Raw genomic sequence first — 26646 nt, forward strand, 5'->3', positions numbered from 1 at the left:
AATATAGTTCGACAGTGCAATAAATATTACATGTGTTTAATTCTAATAAGAAAATACATATATAGTATGAACAATTTCCCTTTTTTTCAAAAAAAATAAAAATTGAAAGAACTACTGCACCAAAGTCATTTTTGAGTGCATGGATTATCTAATACACTCACACATTTTGTATACATATCTATATGGTTTATTCCTTGATACCTTTTAAGATTTTGATACAATACAAAAACTTAATAAACCAATTAACTTTTTTACAATAAAATATCTAAAAGAGAGTAATTTTGTTTACTTTGACCAAATTACTATTTTTAAACATTAATGCATTTACCATTATTATAAGTACAAAGTAAAATATAAATTTGATATAAATATCTTGATATAAAGCTTGTCAACAAAGTTAGTTTGTAAAATTTCTCTTCAATTATTGGAACTCATTTTTCCACTCATTTAATAATTTTCTTGAGTTTTTAAATAAATAAAGTACTTTTGTAAAAAAAAATGCATCAAATAATTTAGATTTTTTTTTTCAAAAAGAGACTTATATTTAGAGAGGAGGTAACATATTATTCTTTGATGGTGGAGAAGGAACCTATTTTCTTCTTTTGGGTTCTTTAGTGAGCTCAAAATAAAGCAATTAATTTTTAGTGTTTACTTTTTTAAAGCAACAATGCTAACTTTGAAGTTAGCTAGTGCGTATAAACTTCTCAAGACTCTGTTTTTGTTTTTGCTTCATCATTGTCGACTAGGCAACATGCTACTGTATGTTTATTTATTTATGTTTAATAAAATATATATATTTCAAATTCAATCTTAACTAAGTAGGAGATTATTGGAATCGTTTTTTAATTATTATAAAAATAGAATAGTTCAAAACTTTTGGTTTGGTTTCTACTTTCTACATATTACACATATACTAATATATGGAATGGAGTATACACGACACATAACGTGGCAGATTAATTATAGTAGTATTCTTTACAATAGATAATTGTAATTAAAGCATTCATCTGTTTTGGCACTAATGCACATGTTAATGTATAAAAGAGATTATATAAATAAGCTATTTGTTATGATCATTAATTAATTATGACCAAACCATCACACATGTAAACAATCAAATGGGAAATTATACCAATAGAATCAAATTGCGATTTCTAAACTGAGCTGTGATTTTGAAAATAGTTTTTGAATATTTTAAAGTTGTAATTTGAATATTAAATTAGCTAGAAAGCAAGTAAACAAAGGAAAGGAGTGTGTCCTCCACACGAAACAACCAAGCCATCGTGTTCTTATTTTATTTTTTATTTTTAATTAGCAAATAATATGGGAACAAAGATATTTTCTTATATCCATCTCATTTGGGAGAGGAGAATAATTATTTATACTTTTAGGCCTATATATAATTTGGAATATTTACAATTTTGGTTGCTCATTTTTTCTTCTTCCGGTTAATAGTAAAGTTATCTACTTTAAAAGTTAAGCAAATATATATAGATCCAAATTCTTAATTTTGTTTTACCTAAACTCTTTTTAATCCGCATTTTGTCAAATAGTTGGGGGGAGGGGGGTTGCATTGAATTTGACATATGAAGTAATTTTTTAAAGCTAAAAAATATGAAATTTAGAAAAGTCTTTATAAAATTAAAAAGGATTTTTAAGATGTGAGAATAATACTCATGTTTAGAATTTGACTATATATAATTTTTTGTCTTAATTGCAGTTTTGGTCCTTCTATTTTAGCTGAATAGCGAAAGTAGTCCCTCCATTTTGTTTCTCCCCAGTTTTGGTCCCCAAATAGAATTTTGGTCCAAAACTTGATGAACTTTCATCTTTTAAAGCCGTATTTCATCATTTATGATCATAAATTTCAGGTACAATTGTTGCACCACGAGATCTTAAAGCACTGTGTGACTTAAATAAATGCAAAAAAAATAAAATTTCATCAAATTTTAGACCAAAATTATATTTGGGAATCAAAACTGGGGAGAAATAAAATGGGGGGACTACTTTCGCGATTCAGCTAAAATAGAGGACCAAAACTACAATTAAGCCTAATTTTTTTAATAGTGGAGCTTTTTACGGGTTCAAAATCAACTGGGGAGTTAGATTTGAATTGATTAAGGATTTATTTGTTACATTTAAATAATAATAATTTTTAAAGTATTTTATTGTTTTGTTATAATTTTTTAAATGAGAATTTTAAAAATAAATTTTCAAATAAAAAATTAATTTAAATAATTTATCATAAAATAATATTTTTAAGTATTTTATCTTTATGTTACAACATTTTTTAAATTATAAATTTTAAAAAACGTTTAAAATAAAAAGGTATTTCACGTAGCTTCTCATCAAAATTATTTTTATAAGTTTATAATAAATGAGTTTAAAATAATGTATACTATATTTTGGAGGAAGTTCTCATAAAATAAATTTTAAAAATATAAAGTTAAAGTTACTATTTTTGTATATAACAAAGGATACAAGAAACGTCATGATCATGGCCTTCTCACTTCTTTAATTAATTTTCGTTCACCGTAAAATTTAAATCTTATACCTTTAAAATAAATGTCATTTAAATCTTATATAATAATTTATTTATTATTTTTTAAATTATTTATATTATTTATCTAAATATAGATTTAGACCTTCAAAACTTTTTGCTTTAAAATCAATCCCCAAACATATTCTTAATACTACGAGAGATGAATATGAAGAGAAAACAAAACATGAAAAGAAAAACACATATTTCAAGATCAATGTCCTCTTTTAGATTGTTGTTGATGATGAAAGAAAAGAAAAAATAACAAGGTCCCACAATAAAGTTTTCCTCTCAATTTGGAATCTGGAGAGAAATAACATTAAAATGTACTATGTTCACATTTATATATAGATATTGCTTGGCCTTGAAATCACAAGGATCATTCTCGAAACAAATATATGCCGCAATTGACTGCTTGATTCATTAGATGCTTTTTGTGTAATTTACAACCTTTTATATTGAATCCCTTATAAACATTATATTATATTTTATTCTTCACTCACATGGTAGAATTTAAGAACTTTTGGAATTTTAGAATCTAGGTTGTGTGGATTTACACTATCTCCATTGTTTCATAAAATATTACACGGTTAAGATTTAAGATTGAATTTATTTATTTTTAAAAAATAATTAAAATTTATTTTAAAATTTAGATTTTGATCGAACAATTGAAATGCAATTAATTTACATGGAATATTTCACATAATCTTTTTTTTGAGACATCATTAAAAAATGATATTTTATCAAGTTTTAAATCAATATTTTATTTGAGGGACTAAAACTGAGGATAAATAAAATAGGAAAACTATTTTCGTGATTCAGCTAAAATAGAAAGACATAAACTGCAATTAAACTTAATATTTTTGTTATTGAAAAAATCATCTTAATATAAGTTTCAATATAAAATTAAAATATTTTTTTATTATTAAATTAACTAAAACTACACCAAGATATTTTAAAATATAGAATAATAGAAATTCTAAAATATAAAATAATAGAGATGAGAGAAAAATATAAAATAATAGTCTTTATAATTTTCTCTACAAGATACATTTACAATAATACATGAACTCTATTTATAGGATACAAATCATGTAAGTTATAGGTAGGTAATCAATCCTTCTAATCTAAGAAGTAAAGACCCATAAAAATTAGTAAAATCATTTACTCTTGAGAATTATAGATCATCCTATGAAATGTGAAAATCTTAGACAAATTGCACATTCATAAATGTTCATATAAAATTATAGGTAATTTTAAATTATTTCAAGCTACTATTCAATTGATCTATTTCAATCATTTAAATTGATCATTACAATCAACTTTTTTTTAGCAAAAGAAAGAAAAATACAAAGGCCCAAATCCAAAAGGATGTAGTTTGTGGTACCCTTGACTACTCAAAATATTTAAAGACCTAAAGAAAACACATTAGAAGATAAATTCCTATGAAGCTTACTTCTTCCATGGGAGAGTCTTCTAACTTTATGAGAGTCTCTATGGGTATCTCTACTTATAAATGCAAATTTAAATATCAATGTGAATCAAGTTTAAGAATACAAACCCAATTTTAAAAGAATATGTACACAAATTTATTGAATATATATTGGAGTGAATTTAATTCATAGTAAGTTAATTCAATTTAAATAAAAACATGTTTAATCTCTAAGTTAATGAGTACGTAAACTAAAAATATGTATGTTGATGTGAACTAAAATAACATAGGGACATATGAAATTGATTCATGTACTATAATAAACATTGAATTTTCAGGTAATATATGCTATAAATTAACATATTAAAATTTCTTTAAAAACTAATTTTTTTATTTCACGAGCTTATTTCACGCAATTCACAACGTAGAAAAATTATATAAAATAATAAAAAAAATTTTTACAAAGTAAATGATCTATTATAAACTCCTGTCTTCATTTTTTTATGTGTGGGGTTTGTTTAATATGTAATGAGTATTTTTTATAAAAAAAATCTCCAAATCCTGTGGGGGATGTTGCTAGTTGTATAGAGGGTGTAAGTAGCAAAAAATAAAATAAAAAAAATGTAATTGTAATATGACGAAAAATGGTTTGAACCCTAAATGAATTGAATTAAATCGAAAGCAGAGTGAGATCCGAATTAGAGGCATTGAGGACCCAAACAAACAACATCACTGCCTAATACCACTCACTCACTCACTCCAATCTCTCTTCACCATCTTGCAATGTAACTTTCTCTCTTTTCTTTCATTTCTCTTTTTTATCTTTCATTTTAATCTAGGGTTTTCAATTTAACGTTTTCTCATATCTGTTCTTCCCAAAATTGATCCGGATTTTTTAATTTTTAAATCCACCCTTGATTGCTACTGAAATTTTGTGGATTGGAATTTGATTCGGAATCTCTATTTGATTTTGATGCAAAACTTTGACCTATGCACAAATTAGGTTCTTGAGAGTCTATTTTGCATTCTGTAAATTTATTCAGCGATTGTGATTTGTTTATTTTCAGCTTTTTTGGTGTGACCCGTTGAGAGATTGGGTTAAACCAATCCTAGAAATTATATTAATAGTGCTTGTTAGGTTTAGCTGTGTGATACTAATTATTGCTACCTAGAAAATGATAGTGAGTATGCGGCATTTGTGTTGAACGAGCTTTGTCTATGTAATTTTTCATTTGTGTTCGTCGGTTTGAATGTGATATTCCTGTTTGTTTCCTTTCACCTGGTTGGATGAGCTTTGTCTATATATTTTTTGCTTTGTATTTCCTTTGTTAGTGTGTAATTTGTCACATTAATAACTATGGTTTGGTTTCAAATGATTAGTGTGCATGCTTTTGATAATAAAGGTACATCTTCGAACCTGTTTATTGCTTATGGTTTATTGTTGGATTTTATTATTAATTTAGGGCTGACGAGGAACCTGTGGACCAGAAGAGATATCTCGAAGACTCTTGCAAACCGAAGTGTGTGAAACCATTACTTGAATATCAGGTGTGATTTCTTGAATTGTAAAATAATTAGCTGGATCGTTTAAAGCTGAGCTTTATTCTTAATGTAGTCAAGTTTTTTTCTTTCTGATTTTAAAATTGAGAGTAGAAAGGTGCTGCATTTAGTTTATACATTTACAGATTTACTGGTTGATCACATTACCCTTTTTGCATATGTAAAATTTATGCCGTGGCCTACCTTAAAACTAAAATTGAAGCATTAGATAAAATTGAGTGTATATGAGAAGTTGGAAGAAGGGAGTGCTAGAAAGAGTCAAGATATGAAGATAACTAAGAAATGCAATACAGAGAAAAAGTTGGATTGGGTAATATAATTTTTGGAACGTGCTCTAAGTGAGGAAAGTGAATGTAAAAGTGCTGCTTGATAGATGTATTACTAGCAGGTGAATTGGAATGGTAACATTAGAGAAAGAGTTGTGACAGCTCCTACGGTAGAAAACATGGTTGGAATCTCAACTTAGGAGGTTTGGACATGTGTGGAGGAGACCTATTGATTCAACAAGGAGAGTAGATTAGGTGGAGGTAGCCCAATATCTAAGACCAATAAAAACTATAGGAAAAACTATTAAAAAGACTCAGAGGTCAATAGTTTGGCTGGAGATATGATTTATGTTCGAACATTGTGGTGTTGTTTGATTCATTAGCTGACAGGATAAGGCTTGGTTGTTGCTGCTGTATAATTTTGGGAAGTTGATAAAATGGAACTTGTTAAGCTAGGCCTCAATTATATTTTTGGGGAGCATGAGATTAGTGATGAGATCCTAGGCTCAATACTGTGTTGAAAAAACTTTTAGTTACTCTCCCCTCTTTCTAGTTGAATAGATATCCAAGTTAATGATATGTTGATATTAATGAACTATAAATTCAGGAGTAGGGAATCAAAATTTGCAGCTGCCTTATTTTTTGCTTCTTTAAGAGAAGTTCCTACCTTGGCAGTGGAAATTAATTCTTTAAATCGGTGCAGGCATGTGTAAAAAGGATACAAGGTGATGAAACTGGGCAGAAACATTGTACTGGACAATATTTTGATTATTGGGCTTGCATCGACAAATGTGTAAGTATTAATGTTTGTTGGTAAATTATCCTCGAGTCATTTGATTTGCATCTGTTTTTCTGATAAATCATAATCTTGCAATGCAGGTTGCAACAAAGCTATTCTCCAAACTGAAGTAATAGGGGCAAATTTCATGGAATATCATTATTGCGTTCTGTTCTTGTTTCATTCCTAAATAACTGTCTCTAAACACTTGATTTTGTATCCAAGCTATATTCCCTGTACGGTTGTTATTGTGATTACTGAGAAATTTTGAGCCCATGAAGGCCTAGAAATATAATTAATAAGAACATTTATCCAAATTGTAACTCTTGTGATTTGGAAAAACGTTTTCTGGTATGGATTGTGTAAAACATGAGTAATTTCTGTGTGGTCACACCTATCTATAATAATGCTGCAATAATTAATTTCAATGTCTAGGAAGTTGCATTTACTAAGACTACTAACAATTAGCTTAGAATGATGTACAGTCAAGGAATAATAAAAACATACACTGAATTTTAGATTGAACATTTTAAGTAAGTATTAAAATATGGTTTGAACTTTGAAGTGTGTAGAGTTTTATATTTCCTGCCATAGTCCCGTGGAATACCAAAATACCCTGCACCAATGTTTTCAGAATTATCATCTAGTTTCCAATTATATGAAATAGAAACATCGAATTGTATTGAGAGTTTATCATAGGGCCTCAAAACATTATCATAGGGCCTCATAAATGTCTAAAGTAGGTAGTAGATTTCCCTCACCAAATACAGTTTGCTTTGGTTTTATGAAGAGTTGAGGGTTTATTGAATTTTCTTTGTTCTTTTTGTAGCAAAGAGTAAGAATGGAAGAGTTTATTAACACCATTTAGTTTTAACATGACACACAGTGTTTAAAAGTTATAAAAATAGTCTATGATATGTTAATAAAACACATGGGGTTTTATTAACTAGTACTAACACTGTCAAAATTAATTACTTTCAAACTCATGATCTTACATGAAAGATTTTTTGATGAGTCGAGTTCAGCACTCAAGAGTTTATAACACTCACATACATGGTGTACCAATCATTTGTGTTATTTGTGAATCAAGTCCTTACAATATACAAAACTTTGTAAGTAGATCTTAAAAAACCAAAACGTTGATTTTCGTTGATTTTTTTGTTAATTATTGCTTACATCAAATTTTGTTATGATATCTTAACAAAATTAATATGCTGTTTTTTTAAAGATTTTATGGTAAATTAAATCTTATTCTAAGAAACAACTTTGTTTTGAATCCTGCTAAAGCAATGAAATGTATGTAGGGTAGGAAGTTTCGTAGGATTTGCTGATGTTATGTTTTAGGATGATATTCTAGTAGTTCTCTTTTTCAATTTTGATTTATCAAACTATCCTTTCATTCAATAAACAAGATAAGTCTTCCAGATATGATCATGTGAAGATGAAGGCCTCTTCCAATTGTGCTTTTAGTTTATACACACCAAGCATAAATCTTAAGATCGAACTTTAAAATAACATGAAGAAACCGGAATATCTTCTCTCATGCCAACATACAACGAATTGTTAGGAGTAATAATAGTTCTCAATAAATTAAAAGGTGCCCATTCATTCAAGAAATACGTCCATTCACTCAGTACATGGTAGAACAAATGTAAATAAAGAGTTCCCTTTCAAAAATAATAATGAATCTACAAAGAATAATTTTGGCCAGACAATGCATATCAACATTATCCTTTTTATATTAAACAGAAGTTACATCATAATGCCCCTGCTAAGAATGTAGACAATGTGACACTCCTAATTACGATTTACGAATCTATCTTCTCATAACTTTTAATTTTTATGTGACTTAGAAACCAAGGTAACAATATACTGTAAATGATAGTATCATTAAGCAAGCATTATTTTAGTTACGTTGGCAACAATAGCATTCGATGTGGAAACCGAACTACGTATGTATAATAGCAGGCCAGGTAATGGCTATTTGACCAAAAAAATTATAAAAATATAGACCAAGTGAGTAGGAAAGCAAAAACGATTCTAAATGTTATTAAAGTGCATCAAAGGTGCTGATAAAATTCACCGCATAAAAAACTCTAAAAAAAAACAACCACAGTTGTAAACTCTGGATTGCATTATATGCTACAATTACTTATGCAGAGCACAAAGGCAATGATTTTCACCTACATCTGATGCTATACAATAAGGTTGATACTTCCCATCTTCAAACCAGGCAGCACGCTTCTCCTTAAGCTCGTTCAGAAAATCGTCTAGCTTCTGAATAGTGACGTTTGGCATCACTACCACATGAGCGATGTTCCCTTTGCATGCTAACTGCCACCTGCGTATAAATTCCTCGTCATGTGGCCGCTCAAATACAACAGTGCTGCTAAGCTCATTAAGCATTGCCCCAATTCCAGCCTCGACGAGGCGATCTTTGAAGTAGTGTGCATTCCTCAAGCATTTCTGTACTTCTTTCTGAAAGCCTCTGTATCCTTTCCGGTTCAAGGTATACCAAAGGAATATGGGAGCATGGCCATTTCGACTACCCATGATTGTGGCATCCCTAGAAGCAAGGTATTCCACATTTTGGGAAAGAGCATTAATATGCTCCAATCTAGTTATCTGCACACCGCAAGGCATGGGGCACCCCACAAATTTGTGGCCAGAAACACTGACACTGCCAATAGGCTTCTTAAAAGTAACTTTTGGAGCCTGACATAGCACAATTTTAGTTTTATTAAATAATGTTAAACATATCAACTCTGTCCATGTATATGAAATGAATATAAAATAACAAAGAATATGCCCCATTCACACAACTACAAGAATAGTTCTCAATCTCTCGACCTAGCAACCAAACAATCATATATTGTCCAACATAGATGTGTTGACAGAGAAGCAAGAAAATTAATCCTGTCCATTTTTAAATATAATCAGGTCAGAATAAAGACATTATTCCTCCCAGTCTGAAATTAAAATAAGGGATGCAGTTTCTTTTGCACGTAAACAGTCAACTATAGTCAGGTTTATATTTATATAAATTGGGTTAACCGATAAGCATTACAAAAGCAAGTATCAACAATCATATATTAACAAAGTTTGATAATAAAATAATTGGGACAAGGCCTACAAAATATGACTTTGTTTCTAGAGTGTAAATGTAGAACAAATGAGCCACCATAAGATAGACTGGGTGTGCACCAAAATATGCAGTTCGCTAATATGAAATATGCAAACAACCAAAACAAATGACAAAGAAACATCAGCATTGTATATCAGAACATATAGAGATAACAAATGGAAGTTTCAACATTATATCTAACATGTTACATGATTTAGGGTGACATTAGCACTTACTCTTTTCACAAAAGGCATCATGAGACCAAACAAAGCCCCATCACAGTGGATGTAGAACCTGTCCTGCGAAAATCCGGCTTCTTCAAGCTTCTGTATGACCAGATCAAGATCATCCACAGCTCCTTTCACAGTTGTACCTGCAAAGTTTTAGTTCTATGAGCCAGATCCAACAGAATGAAAAGCAGGAGAGAGGGAGAGAGAGAATGGAGAAACTTGCCTATATTCACATTTATAATTGCTGGCTTGTCCTGGTGACAAAGAAGTTTGGCCTTGAAATCATCACAATCAATCTCACCAGAACAAAGAGTCTCAACCTTCTCACATTCCATTCGGTACATACGGGCAGCTTTAAAAATTGAATAATGCGACTCTCGTGAGGCATACAAAATCCCATCTGGTAACACCTCTCTCCTGCAAAAGTCATTTAAACCATATTTCATGTTCTTTAAGATCTTTCAAAATGTTGAAGCAAATAAATTTAGCTGAAACTAACCCAACAAGGATGCCATGGAGATTGCCTTCTGTGCCACAGTTTGTTATATAGCCCCAGTACTCATTTTTCTCCAGTTCCCACAGTCTGGCAAACCAATCCAAAACACCAACTTCAAATTGCCGAGAGTGGACACCATAATTGCTTTCAATGAATGGATCTCCAAGGTTGTTAATGGAAAAGTGCTGAAGTTGAGAGAGTGCACCATAATCGAAATCCAAATTATAGGGGTAGCCTGCAATAGATTTTGCATAAATTAAATGAGGTGCTAGGCCTATTAACTACAGAGATTAGTTGAAGAAGTGAGCTTTAAAAGTTACACAAAATCCTACTAAAATAAATAAAATTACTTCACAAAATAGAATTAAAAATAATTTAAATGCACTGTTATAGATTAAGAGATGTTTGAAGTCAACAATGAAAATGTCAAAAAGCTGTTTTCATTATTTTCGAAAACGCATCTTAATTAGCTAACATTTCATCTTCTCTTAATTATCTTCAAAAGTTACTCGTCAAAATAAAATGACCACAATATTCTGAAATGAAAATAGAAAATGTTTTCACAAACTAAACGGTCTCTAAGGGAATAAATGGGGACCAACCAATATAAACATAGATGACTAAGGAGCAGAAAATGTTTGTAGGCACTAGGCAGGTGTTTTGTGAAAGGATTTGGTTAGAGGGAGAGTCCAAGTCTCTTGGACTCGGACACTTTAGTTTTAATAGATGTTTTCTATTAATAAACACTACTTTGTTCGATATCCAGCCCCAGCACCTACGATGCCCCAAATCCAACGGTAACGTAAATGCAATCAGCAAAGCAAAAGGATCAAGAGAGCTAATATTGTCAAACCTAAATGATACTTTGTCCTTTCAGTTAAAGATCTTCTGTATCTTGCCAACACACTTGCCATATGAGCTTCCCGATCCCCAGTAACCTCGTCATCTGCTTCTGGCTCCGTGACTTCTAGACATGAGGTATGAATATTTCTTCCCAATACTATTTTTCTTTTCTCGTTTCCTTCATTGATCTGAGCCTCCTCCTTGACTATGCCATTTTCTGCAACTAGGGAAGGCAAAGGATCTTTGATAATGGCCGCCACATCAAAATCCTGAGGCAATGGTTCAACTGCTCCATTAATGCTCAAATCATTGGCCAAAACATCAACACTTCCGACCATTTTGTTACTCACAATACAGGAACACCTGACAAAAATTGGATTACAAAATCAATGATGAATGATAAAATGGGAACCAAAATCCAAATTTTTAAAAAGATTAATGAATCCCAAAAAGCCAGTTAAAAGCAGATGTTTCACTTTCACAATATTCCCTCCGGAATGAAGCATAGGTAAAAGAAAAGTTGATACATCTGGTTAAAACCAGATACATCAACTTTTCAGATACTCATTTTGCTTTAGTTTCATTCCAAAGTAGTATAATAAGATAAAATAAAACCCAGCCATTCCAATTCATTGAGATTAAAAAGAACAACATATAAAAATACACAACTCTTATAAACTTTTATTAAAGACTCCACATTCACTACACAAAAGGAAGTGAAACCATCGAAAATAAGAGCACCTAGACTAGACAGGAAACTATAATTCACACAAGATCTACGTAAATTTCTTCTTCTTCAAAAAAAGATCTACGTAAATTTATTTTAATTCCCTAACTTTAGGTATATTAAAATACAAGCCAAAATTGAATTATCTTCTCCTAATTAGCATTCTCTATTCCATATTTTGTGTATCTTAATAAATCGAAGGAAAATAAGTGTAATTAATGGGAAATCAATGTCTATTTACCAAACAAACAGTATGTAGTATATATGTATGATTTTTATTTTTTGCCGAATATATATGTACGATTCAGAACTATATACTATATCGAAATTATAATAATTGAACAGCACCTCTAAAATGAAAAGCAGAGCAGTAGTAAAACTTTGACTCTCTTGTACATAACCTAAGCATTAGCAGCATATAAAATCACGAAAACGAATATGAAAAACAGTAAAAGAACACTAGTATATTATTATTATATTAATTGGTTAATAATGAGAGTGAATTACGCATGATTGAAAGAGAAAAAATGAAGAAACAATGCGGAAGATGACAGATCTGAAAAAATGAAAAGAAAACTTACTGATGATGAAAGGAAATGAAAGAAATTGAGAAGAGAATGGCTCAAGAATCGGACAGAGTCAGAAACAGTAGCTAACAATGCAATCAAGCAATAAGAGGGTTTTGCGGAACTTCATTTCGCTTCAAGAACAGTTCCGTTCTGTTATATCATCTCACGCGCTTCAAATCATCACAGTCACTCACTCGCGTGTTTGTGCCACCTGTACACATTTCGATGGTTATTAAATGTAATTTTTCATGGTTCAAATTTATATATATTCATTAATTAACTAACTAAATTGTATTTATTATATGTAGAAATTTTAAGTATTTAATTATATATCATATTCATTGGTCAACAGTTTGTATTCCAATGAAAATTATGGTTATTAATGTGTAAATTGTATGTTTAAAAAATTATAAAATCTTCTTATATTTATAAATCATTCATTGAGGATATATAATTAATAATTTAAATTAATATCAAAATTTAATTACAAATTTTATAAAATAACAATACTCTATATGTCCTCGTTCGTAACTCTATAAGATTAAGCTTTCATTTCCTCCAATTATGTCAAAATTACATAAAAAAAATTTGCTCATGATTAATATCCATCAGTGCAGTAAAAAATATAATTTAATTCTTGATATATCACTTTTTATCAAATAATTGCACAATACTTTATTTTTTCTAACTATTATATTACACTTTCTTGATAATATATATACCACTGAATGAATGAAGAATAATTTTTACTAACATAATAAATTATTCTTAAAGATAAAAAAAAAAAAAAAATCAAAATTTAACTTCTAAACATAATTACATAGATCGCAATTTATCATTTAAACAACAACAATAAAAAAGTTGGATAAATGGGCACAGTATTTACCCATCCGGCAGCTAGTTTACCAATTAAAAAAATATCTTTTTTCGAAAATGAAAATTAGGGAATGAAAAATATTGAAACTAAAAAGTTTCACTCGCAGTGTTAGCGCGTAGAATTTGAATATTCCACGGTCCACGCTATCGAAGTGATTCACTGTCTCAAATCCCTAATTTTTGAAATCGCCAAAACCCTAAACATTTTATCTCCCCGATCGGAACGTTCTTCTGACCGGAGTTTCGCCGGAGATGGTGGTCCTTGAACAGGAGAAACGAAAAAAGGCACAGCCGCAAAGCCCTGAGTCATCTGAAAATCGTTCGCACTCCGATCCGCCGAAGAAAACTAGGGATTTGCCCAACTTGAACGAATGCCATTCGTGTGGCTTCAAGATTGACGTTTGCACCGGTAAGAACAAACTCCGAACCCTTTATAGTGAATGGCGCGTAGTTCTTCTATGCAACAAGTGTTTTTCTTCAATCGAATCATGCAAAATTTGTTCCTATTGCTTTTCGGGAACATCTTCCGAATCTCTTCGCTGCGTTCAATGTCGACATTCTGTTCACAAAAGTTGTTTCCTTAAGTACAAAAATGTTGCTCCTTGGTCCTATTCTTGTTTAGGCTCTGAATTTTCTGTTTGTGTGGATTGTTGGATTCCTAAGCATGTAGAAATTTCTAGGGGAAGAAGAATAAGAAGACTAAGAAAAATGAAAAATGGGATGGTTGAGAAAAAGGGTAGGGTTGATCTAGAGAAAGAGAGTTCTAGGGTTTTGGTGTGTGGAATTTTGGGGAGGTCAATGGAGGATGTGGTTAAAAATGCTAACCATGAGATGGAGAAGAAGGTTAAGGTGGCTGCTAGGGCTAGAGATTCGGCAAGGAAGAAAGCTGCTGCGGCTAGAAGAGCTGTTGAGTTGGCAAACAGTACATTGAGTTTAGTGGCAAACAGGGAAGATAGTACTCTGAAGCTGCCTTCCAAAATGGATTCTGTTAAAGTTGTTGGTAGTTCATACTTGACTTTAGATGTTCGGATGAATAGCTCGCCGAGGATTTCAAAGAGTTGCTGCTTGTTGAAGAATACAAGTTACTTAGATGCTCCAAAGATTTGGCCTTTTGGTGTTGATTCGTCGTGCAAGACATCAAACTTAAGGAATGCTAATGGTTGTGATGATAAACTGTATGATGACTCTCTTAAAGCTTTGTGTGAACCTTCGGTTTCTTTAGATTCCTTGGACAGTGATTCTTCATCTGATATGAATCGTCTCAGCACTGGAAGGAGTGACATGAAAACTAGCCCAAAAGATGGTGAATGCTCTGCTGAATTTGGCGTTGAAGAGAGTGGGGAAGAAAGGTTGAAGGAAGGGGAGGAAAGTAGTTGTTCTGATCGGCTGATAAACTTCAGTGGAGAAGATAGTGGATTGGAACTTGATCACAAGCAAGGAAATTCTGCATTGCACGGAGAAGATCGGTCAGATCGTTATTTCTTGAAGTATAGTAGGAGGTCAGATCATCGTTTTTCTAAGCATAGTAGGAGTTCAGATCGTTATTTGTTGAAGTACAGTCGGAGGTCGGATCGTTATTTGTTGAAGTACAGTAGGAGGCCGGATCGTTATTTCCTGAAGTATAGCAGGAGAAATTGTTTAAAACCAAATCTAGATCGTTAGTAAAAGTCCTTCATAATAAGATTTATCTTGGGAGTCAGAATTTGACTGTTTGGATTCCCTTCAATTGTTTCATACAATTGAGAACAATATTCAATGCTTCATGTCAGTCACGTTATGCTTCTTTACAATAATCAGCTTGTGAAAGTTGATATTTCAGAGAGCTGTCGTAAAATGGAATTGGTACATAGATCTTTTCTTTTGTCAATTGTCACTGTACTCAGTTAAAATTTGAAGCTGTTGTTGTTATTCACATTGTCTGCTTTTATTTCTAACATCATATTTGCTCTTCTGCTTTTACTTTTAGATTATTTCTAGTTACACCCCATCTGATTACATCCAAATCGATAAAAATACCCTTCATTTTTTTTCTTTTGCTTTATGTATTTTTTCCTCCGACGTGGTAGAGGTATAGGTACATGTACCTGAACTTACTAATTTTTTGGTGGGAGTAACATTCACTAGGAACTCATTTTAAAGTTGCCTTTAGATATTCTAAAATCCATCTCCTCCATTTATTATGATATTGTAAAATCCATTTCAAATATGGAGTCGTGTTTATAAGTTAACTATTAAAATATATTAGAATTTATAACTTAAAAAAATATAAGTCGGACTCAATGAACTTTAATAATGTGACGATGAATATGACTATTTTATGTTTGATTCAAATATATGAGGATATAAATTTATTCTAAAATTCATTAATTATGAGCCTCATCCATTATTTCATTCACCATGAAGATACAATTTAAAATTTATCTTTCTAATAAGGTGGATTGATTTTACGAGATAACTGTACCAATAACACGCTTAAATATATACGTCAACATTTTTAATTTCACCTAATAAATACAATACAGTTGCACTTCATTACTCTTGATGAGGTCTTACTCCTCTAGCCTTGAAATGGTTTAGTAATTTCATCCACCCCATCATCTTGTTTCCATTCACTTCTAATCACCAAATAAATTATAATCAATCCATGAGAACTTAACCATTGTCTTTAAATGCATGCATTCCTTGTATAAGTATAATTTTATTATTGACTCATGTGAAATTATATCTAAAGTTAGAAATGGAAGAACAATAAAAATAGATTGAAGCGAGAAGGTGGTAAAGTTATTTTTCTGATAAACTTTTATTCATAGATTTTTAACATATATATATGACGTGTGAAATTTAAAAACTAAATTAAAAAAATAGAAAATGTTAGATGAATTGCACGGGTATATAATACATAACAACACGAAATGTGGTTCAATAAAATCTGAAAACCTTTTAAATATATTACTATTATTATTATAAATAGATTCTATCTTTTTTTTTTTGTTATCTATTTTGTTGTGAATCCTACAATTGGTTTCTCTCCATTTGACTAAAGAGAAATAAATAATGGTATGAAGGGACAAGTCTTACACACGTGCTACTCCTTAATTACCAAATGATGTAAGAGAAATTAAGAATAAAAGATAAACAATATTGTTTGTTACATGCAAATTTGAATGAATTGGATCGGTGAGTGATCACACCACGCCAAACAAGAAGATAACTGTAGGAGTCACCATCACAAAAATCTCTGTTCCCATAAATACTTGACGCGGTGTTCTTTATGCCTTTCTTATTCCACACAATTCTTCTCTTTCTTTTCTTCCAAAATTAAAGTGTAAACAATCTATTTTTATCATAAACGTATGAGACACTCTCACTCTAGATTAAATTTATTACAACATTATTGAATGTATTTGCTATTATCCAGTTTGAATTTTCCTTAATTTAATTTAATTTTTTAATTTGCCTTCCGTGTAATATAAAGTGTATCAAAATTATAAATTTTTGAATGTTTTTTTATTAGTTAATTTAATTTTGTTAATCACTTTAGTTCTTAAAATTAGTAAAAGATAGAATCTTTTATCTTTCAATACATTCATAAACTATATTACATAGGTTCTTAATTATAAGTTTAATTTGAGAAAATATTTTGTAAATATAATTATTATTTCAAATTTTTAAGTGTATTTAATTTTTTTCAAACATATCTATATTAATACTTGTATTTTTTTAATAATAATTTATCTTAAAAAAAATTAAATATATTTATATATAAAAAGACGTTTTAAGAACATCAATACATAAAATTAACCTATAAAATTCATTCACTGTCTATTATTCTTAATATAAGTTAAAATGACAATGAACGTTTATATTTATATGGACAGAGGTAGTAGTTAGATTAGAGATCAAAATTATTGTTTTCTATAAATGGAAGAAGCGACTTGCTTCTAAAATTGAAGTGAAGATTTTGGAATTAAACCAAGATTCCTTAGCAGCATTAATTAAAGGGACAAAAGATGATGAATCACGTTGGTTCCATCATAGTAATTTCAACCTTGTAAGTAATATTCTCATTTTCACATTCAAGTTGACATGTATTGAAATTAACATAACTTAATTGAACTTGAAGGAAAAACAGAAATTGGTATTGGTATACACAAGTTGAAGTGTGTGCTGACAAATGCACAAGTCCTTGATAAAATACAGACATGGTAGCCAGCAATGCAAGATTGACTAAGGTAAGAGCAAAACGAAAAAAGAGGTATAGACTCATACTACATATATAGTATTTGACACGTTACAAACTTACTCTTCAAGGTGTCAACTTAAGGATTAATTAATTTTAGCCCCACTTTTGATATACACACTTCACCTTTTTTCTAAAATTAGTCATTATTCACACGTAACTGTAAAGACTAATCCCTTAAGTCGAGTAAAACTGCAATAGATGATAAAAATTTCCTTCAATAGTTTTAACGCCGTTGTATTTTTAAGATTGAGTTCAAACTCATAACCTCTATTTAAATTGAAAGAGACCTGAACCATTTTATCAGAACACTGTTGAATTTTGTAGCATTCTTTAATTAGTCCTTCTTGAAGACATATCAATAATATATATCTGTGTGCTGTGCTAGCTGAGTATATATATAATATATATATATATATATATAGCAGATACATATACCATATTGCACTTGTTGTAGTGATGGCTCCCTTTGTTTTGTCACTCTTTTTCTTATTCTTAATTGGAGGTTGTGAGGGTCAGCTTCAAATAGGTTTCTACTCCAACACATGTCCTCAAGCAGAGTCCACTGTCCATGCTGTTGTTAGAGATGCTGTTTTTTCTGACTCAAACATGCCTGCTATTTTGCTTAGGCTTCATTTTCATGACTGCTTTGTTGAGGTGTTTCTATATATATTAATAATAGTATACAAGGATTGTGTTTCTTTGTGTTATATATATGTTTTGGTTTAACATTTTTTTTTACATGGATATGATGGTTTTTCAGGGATGTGATGGTTCCATTCTGATTGATGATGGTCCAGATCCAGAGAAAGGTGCATTTTCACATCAAGGGGTTAGAGGGTTTGATGTGATAGAAAGAGCCAAGGCACAATTGGAAGAATCTTGTCCAGGAGTGGTTTCTTGTGCTGACATAGTTGCATTGGCAGCAAGAGATGCAATTATCATGGTCTTAACTAATTCCTAACTTTACTTTATCATTGTTCATCCTATAATTTCACTTATGAATGTTCATTATGAAAGTAGTTAACTAGAGACTTATGTTGTTATGCATTTGTACTTGTAAATTGTTACATCATGTTTTTTTATAAACGGGTTATTTCTGTGTGCTGCAGAGACTATTTTTTTTTAAGAATTTTAATTATGTTGCATAATTTTTGATTGAATAAGTGTGAAATGATGTAGGCAAATGGACCAGCATACCAAGTTCCAACAGGGAGGAGAGATGGATTGGTCTCAAAGAAATCTCTAGCAGATGATATGCCAGATGTTAGTGATTCAATTCAGATACTCAAGGCCAAGTTTTTGAACAAGGGTCTCACAGAAAAAGACCTTGTCCTTCTCAGTGGTAATCTCTCTCTTTCTCTCTCTCTCACACACACAAAAGAAACAAAGACATGCACATTTCATGCAGAGTAGATGAGATCATGGTTGTTGAAGTGGTAAAGTAATATGATAGGAACTAGCTAGGACAGAGGAAAGCAACATAAATAATCACAACAAATTGGCCAAATTACCAAACACATGATTTAAATCTACAAAGTTAAAAGTGAAAATAATTGGAGAAGTTTTGTGCTCAATTTGGGAAGTTGATGTTGAAGGATTACTGTGAATTAATTAAATATATGATATAATATAATATTATAATATTCCAGCAAATCACTTTATTAAAGATTTTGACAAATTTTCAGGATTTAATAAATGTTGACATAACATCTACTACTCTTTGTTTAATGAGAGCCTCATACTGACCCAATAAAATAATAAAGAAGGGATCTTGTGTCTCTAGGATTCTGAATAGTGCTATGTTTCATTTATTCATTTAGGATTGTGTTTATTAAGAAGGATTAAGGATCTTTGTTTCACCTAATTCAAACCTAACACAAATCTCAAGTCAAATAATATTACTTGATTAAAAATGATGCCCATGAAGCACTACAGTTGTAAATCATATTGATAATAAGTATCTGTCTTACTAGAGGAGGAAGCATTTTCTAGATTTACATCCAAATTTCATTTGGCATCATTTTTAGAATCTTGTTCTGTTCTCAAACAATCATACTCATCATGGTGTATATGATTGTACAGTGGGGTAAGATAGTAAAATATATAATTATGCATTAGTGTATAGTTTTTAAACTCTTACATGTATAGGATAATTGATATGAGTGGTAAGGGGGCTCATAGTACATTTTGAGTAATTGATATAAGTGGTAAGGGGCTCATAGTACATTTTGAGTAAGTGGTATGAGATTGGAACTCTAACTTTGTGTCTTTAACAAATTTTTCGATAAAGATCCATCGTTCTGAAAACAATGTTAAATATTTCGTATTTATAATTTATAATATCTTTAACAAAAACTCAAAAAATATAAGTTAGAGGTCTCTAATATGGACAACTATAATTGCAAAAAAGACAAAGGGTGACACACTTGCACTTTTAAGGGTTATAATTGTATGTGCAACTTGTATTATATATTATATATAATATGTTATTAATTTCTAATTTTTCTAACCATGGTACTAATGGTTCACTCTTATGCTAAAAAATAAAAAATTCAGCTGCACATACAATTGGAACTACAGCATGCTTCTTTATGACAAAAAGACTATACAACTTTTTCCCAATTGGTGGAGGATCAGATCCAGCTATTAGTCCAAATTTCCTTCCAGAATTGAAAGCAAGGTGCCCTCAAGGTGGAGATGTTAATGTCAGATTAGCCATTGATGAAGGGAGTGATAAAAAATTTGACAAGCACATATTGCAAAACGTAAGGGAAGGTTTTGCTGTGTTAGAATCTGATGCAAGGCTTAATGATGATATAGTAACAAAGAGTGTAATTGATTCCTACTTTGGTCCACTTAATCCAATATTTGGACCTTCTTTTGAAGCTGATTTTGTTCAGTCTATTGTAAAAATGGGCCAAATTGGTGTCAAGACAGGTTCTAATGGAGCCATTAGACGTGTGTGCTCATCATTCAATTGAAAAAAAAAATGAAGTGAATACATAAAATTGTTCACAAAAAAATCTTATTAATGGATAGTATAATCAGTATATATGTAATTGACAGTCACATATTAATTGTGAGGTATTTTTACTGATATGATTGTTGTTAAATTTTAGTTTCTGCAATGCTTTTACAATTGTTAAATGTCATTCAACATTAATATTTGCATAGATCTATTTTTGTTATAATAACAAAAAAATATTCAATATGATATATAATGGGATTACAAAAATAAAATAAAAATGGGATATATTAGGATTCATCCGTAATTAGAATTAAAAGACTTATAGGTTTGTGAGGTGACCCTTGAAAAAGTCAAAGGTTGATTAGAAAATAGAAGATGAATATTTTGCTATCAAATATAGCAAAGCCAAGAATGTCATAATTAATTAGAGTCAAATAATTTCTAAAGGGTAATACATGATTCATTACATCTCCCATATTTTCATGCTACAAAAATGGACAATGCTTAACTCAGGTTGTAATGCTTTCCAAAGAGAGGAGGAACAGAAGAAAGGAGGAAAGAGGGAACAAAGAAGACAGATAGAAAAAACTATCTATCTTTTCATTCCTTCTATTACTTTTTTCTTTTCCATCTAACGATGATTCATCAAAAGTTGCACACAAATTAACTTATTATTCTTGTTAATAACAGCTCCATAGATATATTCATAAAGATTTGTGAAGTTTAATTGCTTCTCTCTTGTGCTCTCTGAGAAGGTAGGATCTGTCTTTCCTCTTTGTTTTTTCATCATCACATATGTAACCTTTTCTATTCAAAATATTGTATATAATAAGTATTTTCATATTCAAAATATTGTATATAAGAAGTATATAATAAGTATTTTCATATATTACCAATGTGGATAAGTCTAGTATAAGGGGTTAGTCTGCCACAACATGGCAAAGCACAGTTTGAATCTCAGCTGAAAAATGTGTCTACTTTTAGGCTCGACAATGACTCAAACAAGGTTACCTCAATGGAAAAAATCTATATGAAACAAAAAAAAAACGTATCTTCATATATTCAAGACATAGATTTTTTTCATCTTTAAGTATATTAAAACATGTATTTCATGTTAGAAATGTATGAAAGATTGAAGAGTTTTAAATTTATATAGTTCAAAGTATTATGTGCTATTATTATGAGATATGTATGACAAACTAATTTAATAATTTTGCAAGGTGCAGCAATTTTGAAGAACTTTTATCAGGTAATATTCATCTGAATTTAAAGCTACAAAAATCAAAACAGAAGCATAGGAGAAAAAATAAACTATGCCACCAAGCTCAATCAGAAGAGCCCTTGGGGCAGTAAAGGATCAAACAAGCATAGGACTAGCCAAGGTTGGTAGCAGCACCTCACTTGCCGACCTTGATATAGCCATTGTGAAGGCGACAAGGCATGACGAATATCCAGCCGAAGAGAAATATATAAGAGAGATTCTGAGCTTAACATGTTACTCTCGCGCATTCATTAGTGCATGTGTTAATACCCTCTCAAGGCGTCTTAGCAAGACGACAAGCTGGACAGTGGCTTTGAAAACTCTTGTTTTGATTCAAAGGCTTCTAGCAGAGGGTGATCCTGCTTATGAGCAAGAGATATTCTTCTCAACTCGACGTGGAACTCGCCTTCTCAACATGTCTGATTTTCGTGACAACTCAAAATCTGGTTCATGGGACTTCTCTGCATTCGTGCGAACATATTCGTTATATCTAGATGAGAGGCTTGAGTATAAGATGCAAAGCCGGCGTGGAAAGCGTGGCATGTTTGGTTTTGACGAAGATGAGGAGGAAAGAGATAGAGAAAGGGAAGGGGAAAAGGATAAAGAAATGGTTATGAGATCCACACCGGTTCGGGAAATGAAGATAGAGCAAATATTTTCCAAAATGCAGCATTTGCAATTGCTGCTTGAACGCTTTTTAGCTTGTCGTCCAACAGGTTTGTGATCACTAGACCATAAAATTTACCTAACAAAATTACCTTTCTTTTCATGCAAGTTACTTCATATATCATATTTCCATAATGTTCTTTTCAACTAATGTTTACACATGCTTTAGCACACATTACATGTATAAAAAGATTCTCATGATTATTTGTTTCAATGCAACAGGGGGAGCAAAGAACCATAGAATTGTGACAGTGGCTCTTTACCCAATTGTGAAGGAGAGTTTTCAAACATATTACGACATATCGGAAATACTAAGCATCTTAATCGACCGTTTTGCTGACATGGATGTCACAGACTGTGTTAAGGTGTATGATATTTTCTGTCGTGTTGGAAAACAGTTTGATGAGCTAGACCTCTTCTACGGATGGTCCAAGAGTATTGGAATTGCTCGTTCTTCTGAGTATCCCGAGTTAGACAAGGTCACACCTAAAAAGCTAGAGGTTATGGAAGAGTTTATCAAAGACAAGAACATGTTAGCACAAAGCAAGAAAGCTAATGCACAAGAAGAGAAGAATGAAGAGGAAGAAGCCAAGGAACCTGAACCCGAACCGGAAGAGGATATAAATGCAATCAAGGCACTTCCGCCCCCAGAGGAAATAGCCGAAGAAGTAGAGGAAGAACCAATACAAGAAGAACCAAAAGAAGAAAAAGTTGTGCAAACAGAGGGTGATTTGTTGAATTTAGGAGATGATAGGGTGACAAATGAAGAACATGGGAACAAACTAGCCTTGGCTTTGTTTGATGGGGCTGCACCAACAAGTGAAGGTGGAACAAAAGCTCTTCCATGGCATGCATTTGATGAGGGGGCAGATTGGGAAACAGCACTGGTACAATCAGCTAGCAGCTTAGTGAACCAGAAGCCTGTACTAGGTGGAGGGTTTGATACATTGTTGTTGGATGGTATGTATAAACAAAGAGAAATGAATGCAGCCATGCAAGGACCAGGATATGGAGTGAGTGGAAGTGCTAGCAGTGTGGCACTTGGTTCAGCTGGAAGGCCTGCTATGCTTGCATTACCAGCACCACCAACATCAGGAACTGCAAGTGATTCTAATTCAGGGTATGTAGACCCTTTTGCAGCTTCATTGGCGATTGCACCACCTTCTTATGTTCAAATGTCAGAGATGGAGAGGAAGCAAAGGTTATTAGTTGAAGAACAACTTGCTTGGCAGCAATATGAAAAGGATAGAGTGCAAGGACATGCTGCACTCAAAAAACAAAACCCTGCTAGCAATAATAACTCTTACATGGGAGGGTATCCACAGAACTATGGCAACAATTATTATCATTGACTAGAATAATTTATAATTAGTTGGAACTCTTTTTCCCTATTCAGAGGGCAGACAATTTTACCCACCTACATTAGATACACTTGTTCTCAAATCTTGTTAGGACATTGATGATTATTAATGTCATATACACTCTCCTAAGAAACGCTTGTTTTCATTCTTAATTTATTTGCCTCCTATAACTTAAGTAAGCAAGTAGTCACAACTCATTCATTAGCAATATTGTGAATAGGCTAAAATAACAAAATCACCGTCAATCCTTCGTTGGTTATATGGCATGGCATGCCAATAAATAAAAACACTAATCAAACAAAAACCATGTATATATTAAATTTGATTCAATTAAAGCTTGATTCAACAAATACAATTGATTTCAACCATATCAATACTAACATAATTAAATCAGTTTATGGATTTATACATCAAAAACCTAATTTGAACCATTGACAACCATGTATAGACCTTTCACCATAACTTTGCTATTCTGTTTTTAATGGCTAAAACCATTTATATAGTCACATTATTCATTGTGAAAGTTCATTTTATGAAATGATTAAATGACTAAATTCAATTCCTAGTAACTCAATTCTAAGCATATAAATTACATTTTTTACCAACTCAACTAAGACAACTCAATCCATTTTCCAACAATACGTGTTCAACATACAACTCAAACTATACTATGATCTTCCAACTTCATCACCTTTATTTCCGAACATCAGAATAGAAACAAGGTACCAAACTTTAAATGACCGTTAATTGTTTCAGCTGTATACCATAAACTCAAATTCCATAGTAGTTTCATTTCAGCGAAGATTGTGGAGATGACAGACTAGTGAAGATGATATAAATCTACATTTTCATCATTAGCTATGGATTATTATTATATGCAGGACAGTGGCGAAAGATAAAGATTATTAAAATCATTCAAGGTACTCAAGTAACAAAAACAAGTACTGATTGATATTAGCAATAGTTTTCACTTGTCAATCACAAAAAAGTATTCCAAATAATAAAATATAGCTATGAGAAATCCATAGAGAAACAAAACATCCCAACACGGAAAATAACACATCAAAACAGTAATAAATCCTAATTCTCCACCTAGAAAAGAGAAGTTCCCTTGCCCTTCTTGTCACCACCAATCTCAAAGTGCTTGCACCTCTGCATAACAGAAATACATACATCAATAACTACCACTACCAACAAAACAACCACCAAATAAGATTTATGTAACAGTGCTATGTTTCCTTAAACTAAACTAACCTTGATAGCATGTTGGGAAACATGCTTGCAACCTTGGCATTGCAGCCTCAGAACAATTTTCTTAGTGGTTTTAGCCTATTCAATTAAAAAATCAAAGAAAAACAAAAATCACCAAACAATAAAAAAAAACAAATTATAATTCAACTTAAAACCCTAAATCAAATTTACATAGAAAAAAAATAAAATTAGGAATAAAGAGGTCAGTACCTTCTTGTGGAAGACGGGCTTAGTCTGACCACCATAACCGGACTGTTTGCGATCGTAACGACGCTTACCTTGAGCGGCGATGCTATCCTTACCCTTCTTGTATTGAGTCACTTTGTGGAGTGTGTGCTTCTTGCACTCCTTGCTCTTGCAGTATGTCTTCTTCGTCTTTGGAACGTTCACCTATCGATTATTAACAACGAATACAAAAAAGGTTTAGCACCGTTGAATTAACGATTATCGGATGAATGAGTCAGTGAGTGGCGGAAAATATTACCATGATGGCGGCGCGTGGATCCGGATCTGAAAGACGAAGTTTTGTGCTGCCGTGAAAATGGAACTATGAAACAAAGAAGTTTTGTGTTTTAATAGTTTTAGGAACTAGGGTTTCATGTATGGGCTTGGATTAAGCCCAATAGTATGGCAGACCCCTTGCTCTTTAAAAAGAAAATTATACCCGTACGCATATAGTTATACCCCTGCCCCACATTTATCTAATTTACTTTTTTTTTTCTAAAACAAAATAAATTTTCTATCTTACCAAATTTATTCTGTGTATAAAAAAAATAGATTTAAATTTATTGAAATACAAAAGTATTTCAAAAAAATTAAACTTTTTAGTTTTTTAAAACATAAATGTGTGTTGAAAATTTAAATTTTAAGTTTTAAGTTTTTTAGTATTAAAAATATTTCATTTTTGCCTTCCTAAATTCTTCCCTGGTTCAAGATTTCTGGTTATTTAGCTATTTAGTTTTTTTTTTTTTTTTTTACTTTCTAAAAGAAAAGAAAAATATAATTCTTATTAAAATATGGATTAGGGATACAAAGTAAAATTTTCTCTAACAAAATGGTTAATACATATCCAATTTTTAAAATGCACTCTTTCTCCCTTTGGTTTATATTTTCCCAAAGTACCCGTACTGAAGAGGCAAATTGATCCTCAAAATTATAACCATGAGTTAAAATAGTCTATAGATTTTATAAATTATCTAAAATTGTAATGTATCAATCAATAATGTTTCTATGTCAAATTTTGTAATTAGAGACTATAACATGATACAGTAAATGAACATATGGTATTTCACGTAGATTTCATATCAATGTCACATATCCAAAAACTTACGTAACACATTAACTTAATATATTACATATCGACTCTAAGGTTGATGTCTCAGTATCCAAACACCTTAAGTAATATTTACATAATAAAAGGTAAGAGCGAGTTGAAGGAGATGAGGGTAAGAGTAAG

At 31.3% G+C, this 26646-nt stretch overlaps 5 protein-coding genes across 8 annotated transcripts; 3 read left to right on the forward strand and 2 right to left on the reverse strand.

The window, feature by feature from the left end:
- The first annotated feature begins 4614 nt into the window (after window positions 1-4614).
- On the forward strand, window positions 4615-6929 carry LOC101502050 (cytochrome b-c1 complex subunit 6-1, mitochondrial-like). The gene is made up of 4 exons (XM_004485480.4): window positions 4615-4756; window positions 5435-5519; window positions 6501-6590; window positions 6677-6929. Coding segments are annotated over exons 1-4 (210 nt in total). The 5' UTR covers window positions 4615-4754; the 3' UTR covers window positions 6710-6929.
- Window positions 6930-8596: 1667 nt separating this feature from the next.
- LOC101502378 (serine decarboxylase 1) lies at window positions 8597-12768 on the reverse strand. 2 transcript variants are annotated; one of them, XM_004485481.4, is made up of 6 exons: window positions 12577-12768; window positions 11279-11631; window positions 10429-10660; window positions 10153-10346; window positions 9936-10072; window positions 8597-9290 (listed from the first exon to the last, which is right to left on the reverse strand). In XM_004485481.4, exons 2-6 carry the CDS (start codon window positions 11604-11606, stop codon window positions 8724-8726), a joined length of 1458 nt encoding a protein of 485 aa, XP_004485538.1. In that variant the 5' UTR covers window positions 11607-11631; window positions 12577-12768; the 3' UTR covers window positions 8597-8723. The 2 variants fall into 2 exon arrangements, with proteins under 2 accessions (XP_004485538.1, XP_004485539.1); XM_004485482.4 differs by lacking the exon at window positions 12577-12768 and adding an exon at window positions 12344-12440.
- A 4626-nt stretch (window positions 12769-17394) lies between these two features.
- On the forward strand, window positions 17395-20791 carry LOC101503097 (peroxidase 43). Of its 2 annotated transcripts, XM_027337562.2 has the most exons (5): window positions 17395-17491; window positions 17564-17672; window positions 18444-18626; window positions 18863-19025; window positions 20240-20791. In XM_027337562.2, the coding sequence occupies exons 2-5, from the start codon at window positions 17643-17645 to the stop codon at window positions 20662-20664; spliced, it is 801 nt and encodes a 266-aa protein (XP_027193363.1). In that variant the 5' UTR covers window positions 17395-17491; window positions 17564-17642; the 3' UTR covers window positions 20665-20791. The 2 variants fall into 2 exon arrangements, with proteins under 2 accessions (XP_027193363.1, XP_004485541.1); XM_004485484.4 differs by lacking the exons at window positions 17395-17491; window positions 17564-17672 and adding an exon at window positions 17790-18337.
- Window positions 20792-21160: 369 nt separating this feature from the next.
- Window positions 21161-24095, forward strand: LOC101503648 (putative clathrin assembly protein At1g03050). 2 transcript variants are annotated; one of them, XM_004485487.4, is made up of 3 exons: window positions 21161-21406; window positions 21872-22628; window positions 22801-24095. In XM_004485487.4, the coding sequence occupies exons 2-3, from the start codon at window positions 21965-21967 to the stop codon at window positions 23928-23930; spliced, it is 1794 nt and encodes a 597-aa protein (XP_004485544.1). In that variant the 5' UTR covers window positions 21161-21406; window positions 21872-21964; the 3' UTR covers window positions 23931-24095. The 2 variants fall into 2 exon arrangements, with proteins under 2 accessions (XP_004485544.1, XP_004485543.1); XM_004485486.4 differs by having other exon boundaries at window positions 21878-22628.
- A 773-nt stretch (window positions 24096-24868) lies between these two features.
- LOC101504525 (large ribosomal subunit protein eL42) lies at window positions 24869-25833 on the reverse strand. Its single transcript, XM_004485489.4, has 4 exons — window positions 25675-25833; window positions 25401-25580; window positions 25194-25268; window positions 24869-25091 (listed from the first exon to the last, which is right to left on the reverse strand). Exons 1-4 carry the CDS (start codon window positions 25675-25677, stop codon window positions 25032-25034), a joined length of 318 nt encoding a protein of 105 aa, XP_004485546.1. The 5' UTR covers window positions 25678-25833; the 3' UTR covers window positions 24869-25031.
- Between the last annotated feature and the right edge of the window lie 813 nt (window positions 25834-26646).

Source organism: Cicer arietinum, chromosome 1 (genome assembly GCF_000331145.2).
Source record: "Cicer arietinum cultivar CDC Frontier isolate Library 1 chromosome 1, Cicar.CDCFrontier_v2.0, whole genome shotgun sequence".
NCBI lineage: Eukaryota > Viridiplantae > Streptophyta > Magnoliopsida > Fabales > Fabaceae > Cicer > Cicer arietinum.

What these genes read in the sequence shown, in the direction of transcription:
- LOC101502050 (XM_004485480.4), top strand. An exon ending in AACCATTACTTGAATATCAG is followed by an intron (nt 5,520 to 6,500) that starts GTGTGATTTCTT and finishes AAATCGGTGCAG; the next exon opens with GCATGTGTAAAAAGGATACA. An exon ending in GGGCTTGCATCGACAAATGT is followed by an intron (nt 6,591 to 6,676) that starts GTAAGTATTAAT and finishes CTTGCAATGCAG; the next exon opens with GTTGCAACAAAGCTATTCTC.
- LOC101502378 (XM_004485481.4), bottom strand. Translation starts at nt 11,606, where the DNA reads ATGGTCGGAAGTGTTGATGTTTTGGCCAATGATTTGAGCATTAATGGA. An exon ending in CTCCATGGCATCCTTGTTGG is followed by an intron (nt 10,347 to 10,428) that starts GTTAGTTTCAGC and finishes TGACTTTTGCAG; the next exon opens with GAGAGAGGTGTTACCAGATG. An exon ending in TGATGCCTTTTGTGAAAAGA is followed by an intron (nt 9,291 to 9,935) that starts GTAAGTGCTAAT and finishes GTGCTATGTCAG; the next exon opens with GCTCCAAAAGTTACTTTTAA.
- LOC101503097 (XM_004485484.4), top strand. Translation starts at nt 18,140, where the DNA reads ATGGCTCCCTTTGTTTTGTCACTCTTTTTCTTATTCTTAATTGGAGGT. An exon ending in CAAGAGATGCAATTATCATG is followed by an intron (nt 18,627 to 18,862) that starts GTCTTAACTAAT and finishes GAAATGATGTAG; the next exon opens with GCAAATGGACCAGCATACCA. An exon ending in AGACCTTGTCCTTCTCAGTG is followed by an intron (nt 19,026 to 20,239) that starts GTAATCTCTCTC and finishes TAAAAAATTCAG; the next exon opens with CTGCACATACAATTGGAACT.
- LOC101503648 (XM_004485487.4), top strand. Translation starts at nt 21,965, where the DNA reads ATGCCACCAAGCTCAATCAGAAGAGCCCTTGGGGCAGTAAAGGATCAA. An exon ending in TTTAGCTTGTCGTCCAACAG is followed by an intron (nt 22,629 to 22,800) that starts GTTTGTGATCAC and finishes TCAATGCAACAG; the next exon opens with GGGGAGCAAAGAACCATAGA.
- LOC101504525 (XM_004485489.4), bottom strand. An exon ending in AGCCCGTCTTCCACAAGAAG is followed by an intron (nt 25,269 to 25,400) that starts GTACTGACCTCT and finishes TTAATTGAATAG; the next exon opens with GCTAAAACCACTAAGAAAAT. An exon ending in TTTCCCAACATGCTATCAAG is followed by an intron (nt 25,092 to 25,193) that starts GTTAGTTTAGTT and finishes TCTGTTATGCAG; the next exon opens with AGGTGCAAGCACTTTGAGAT.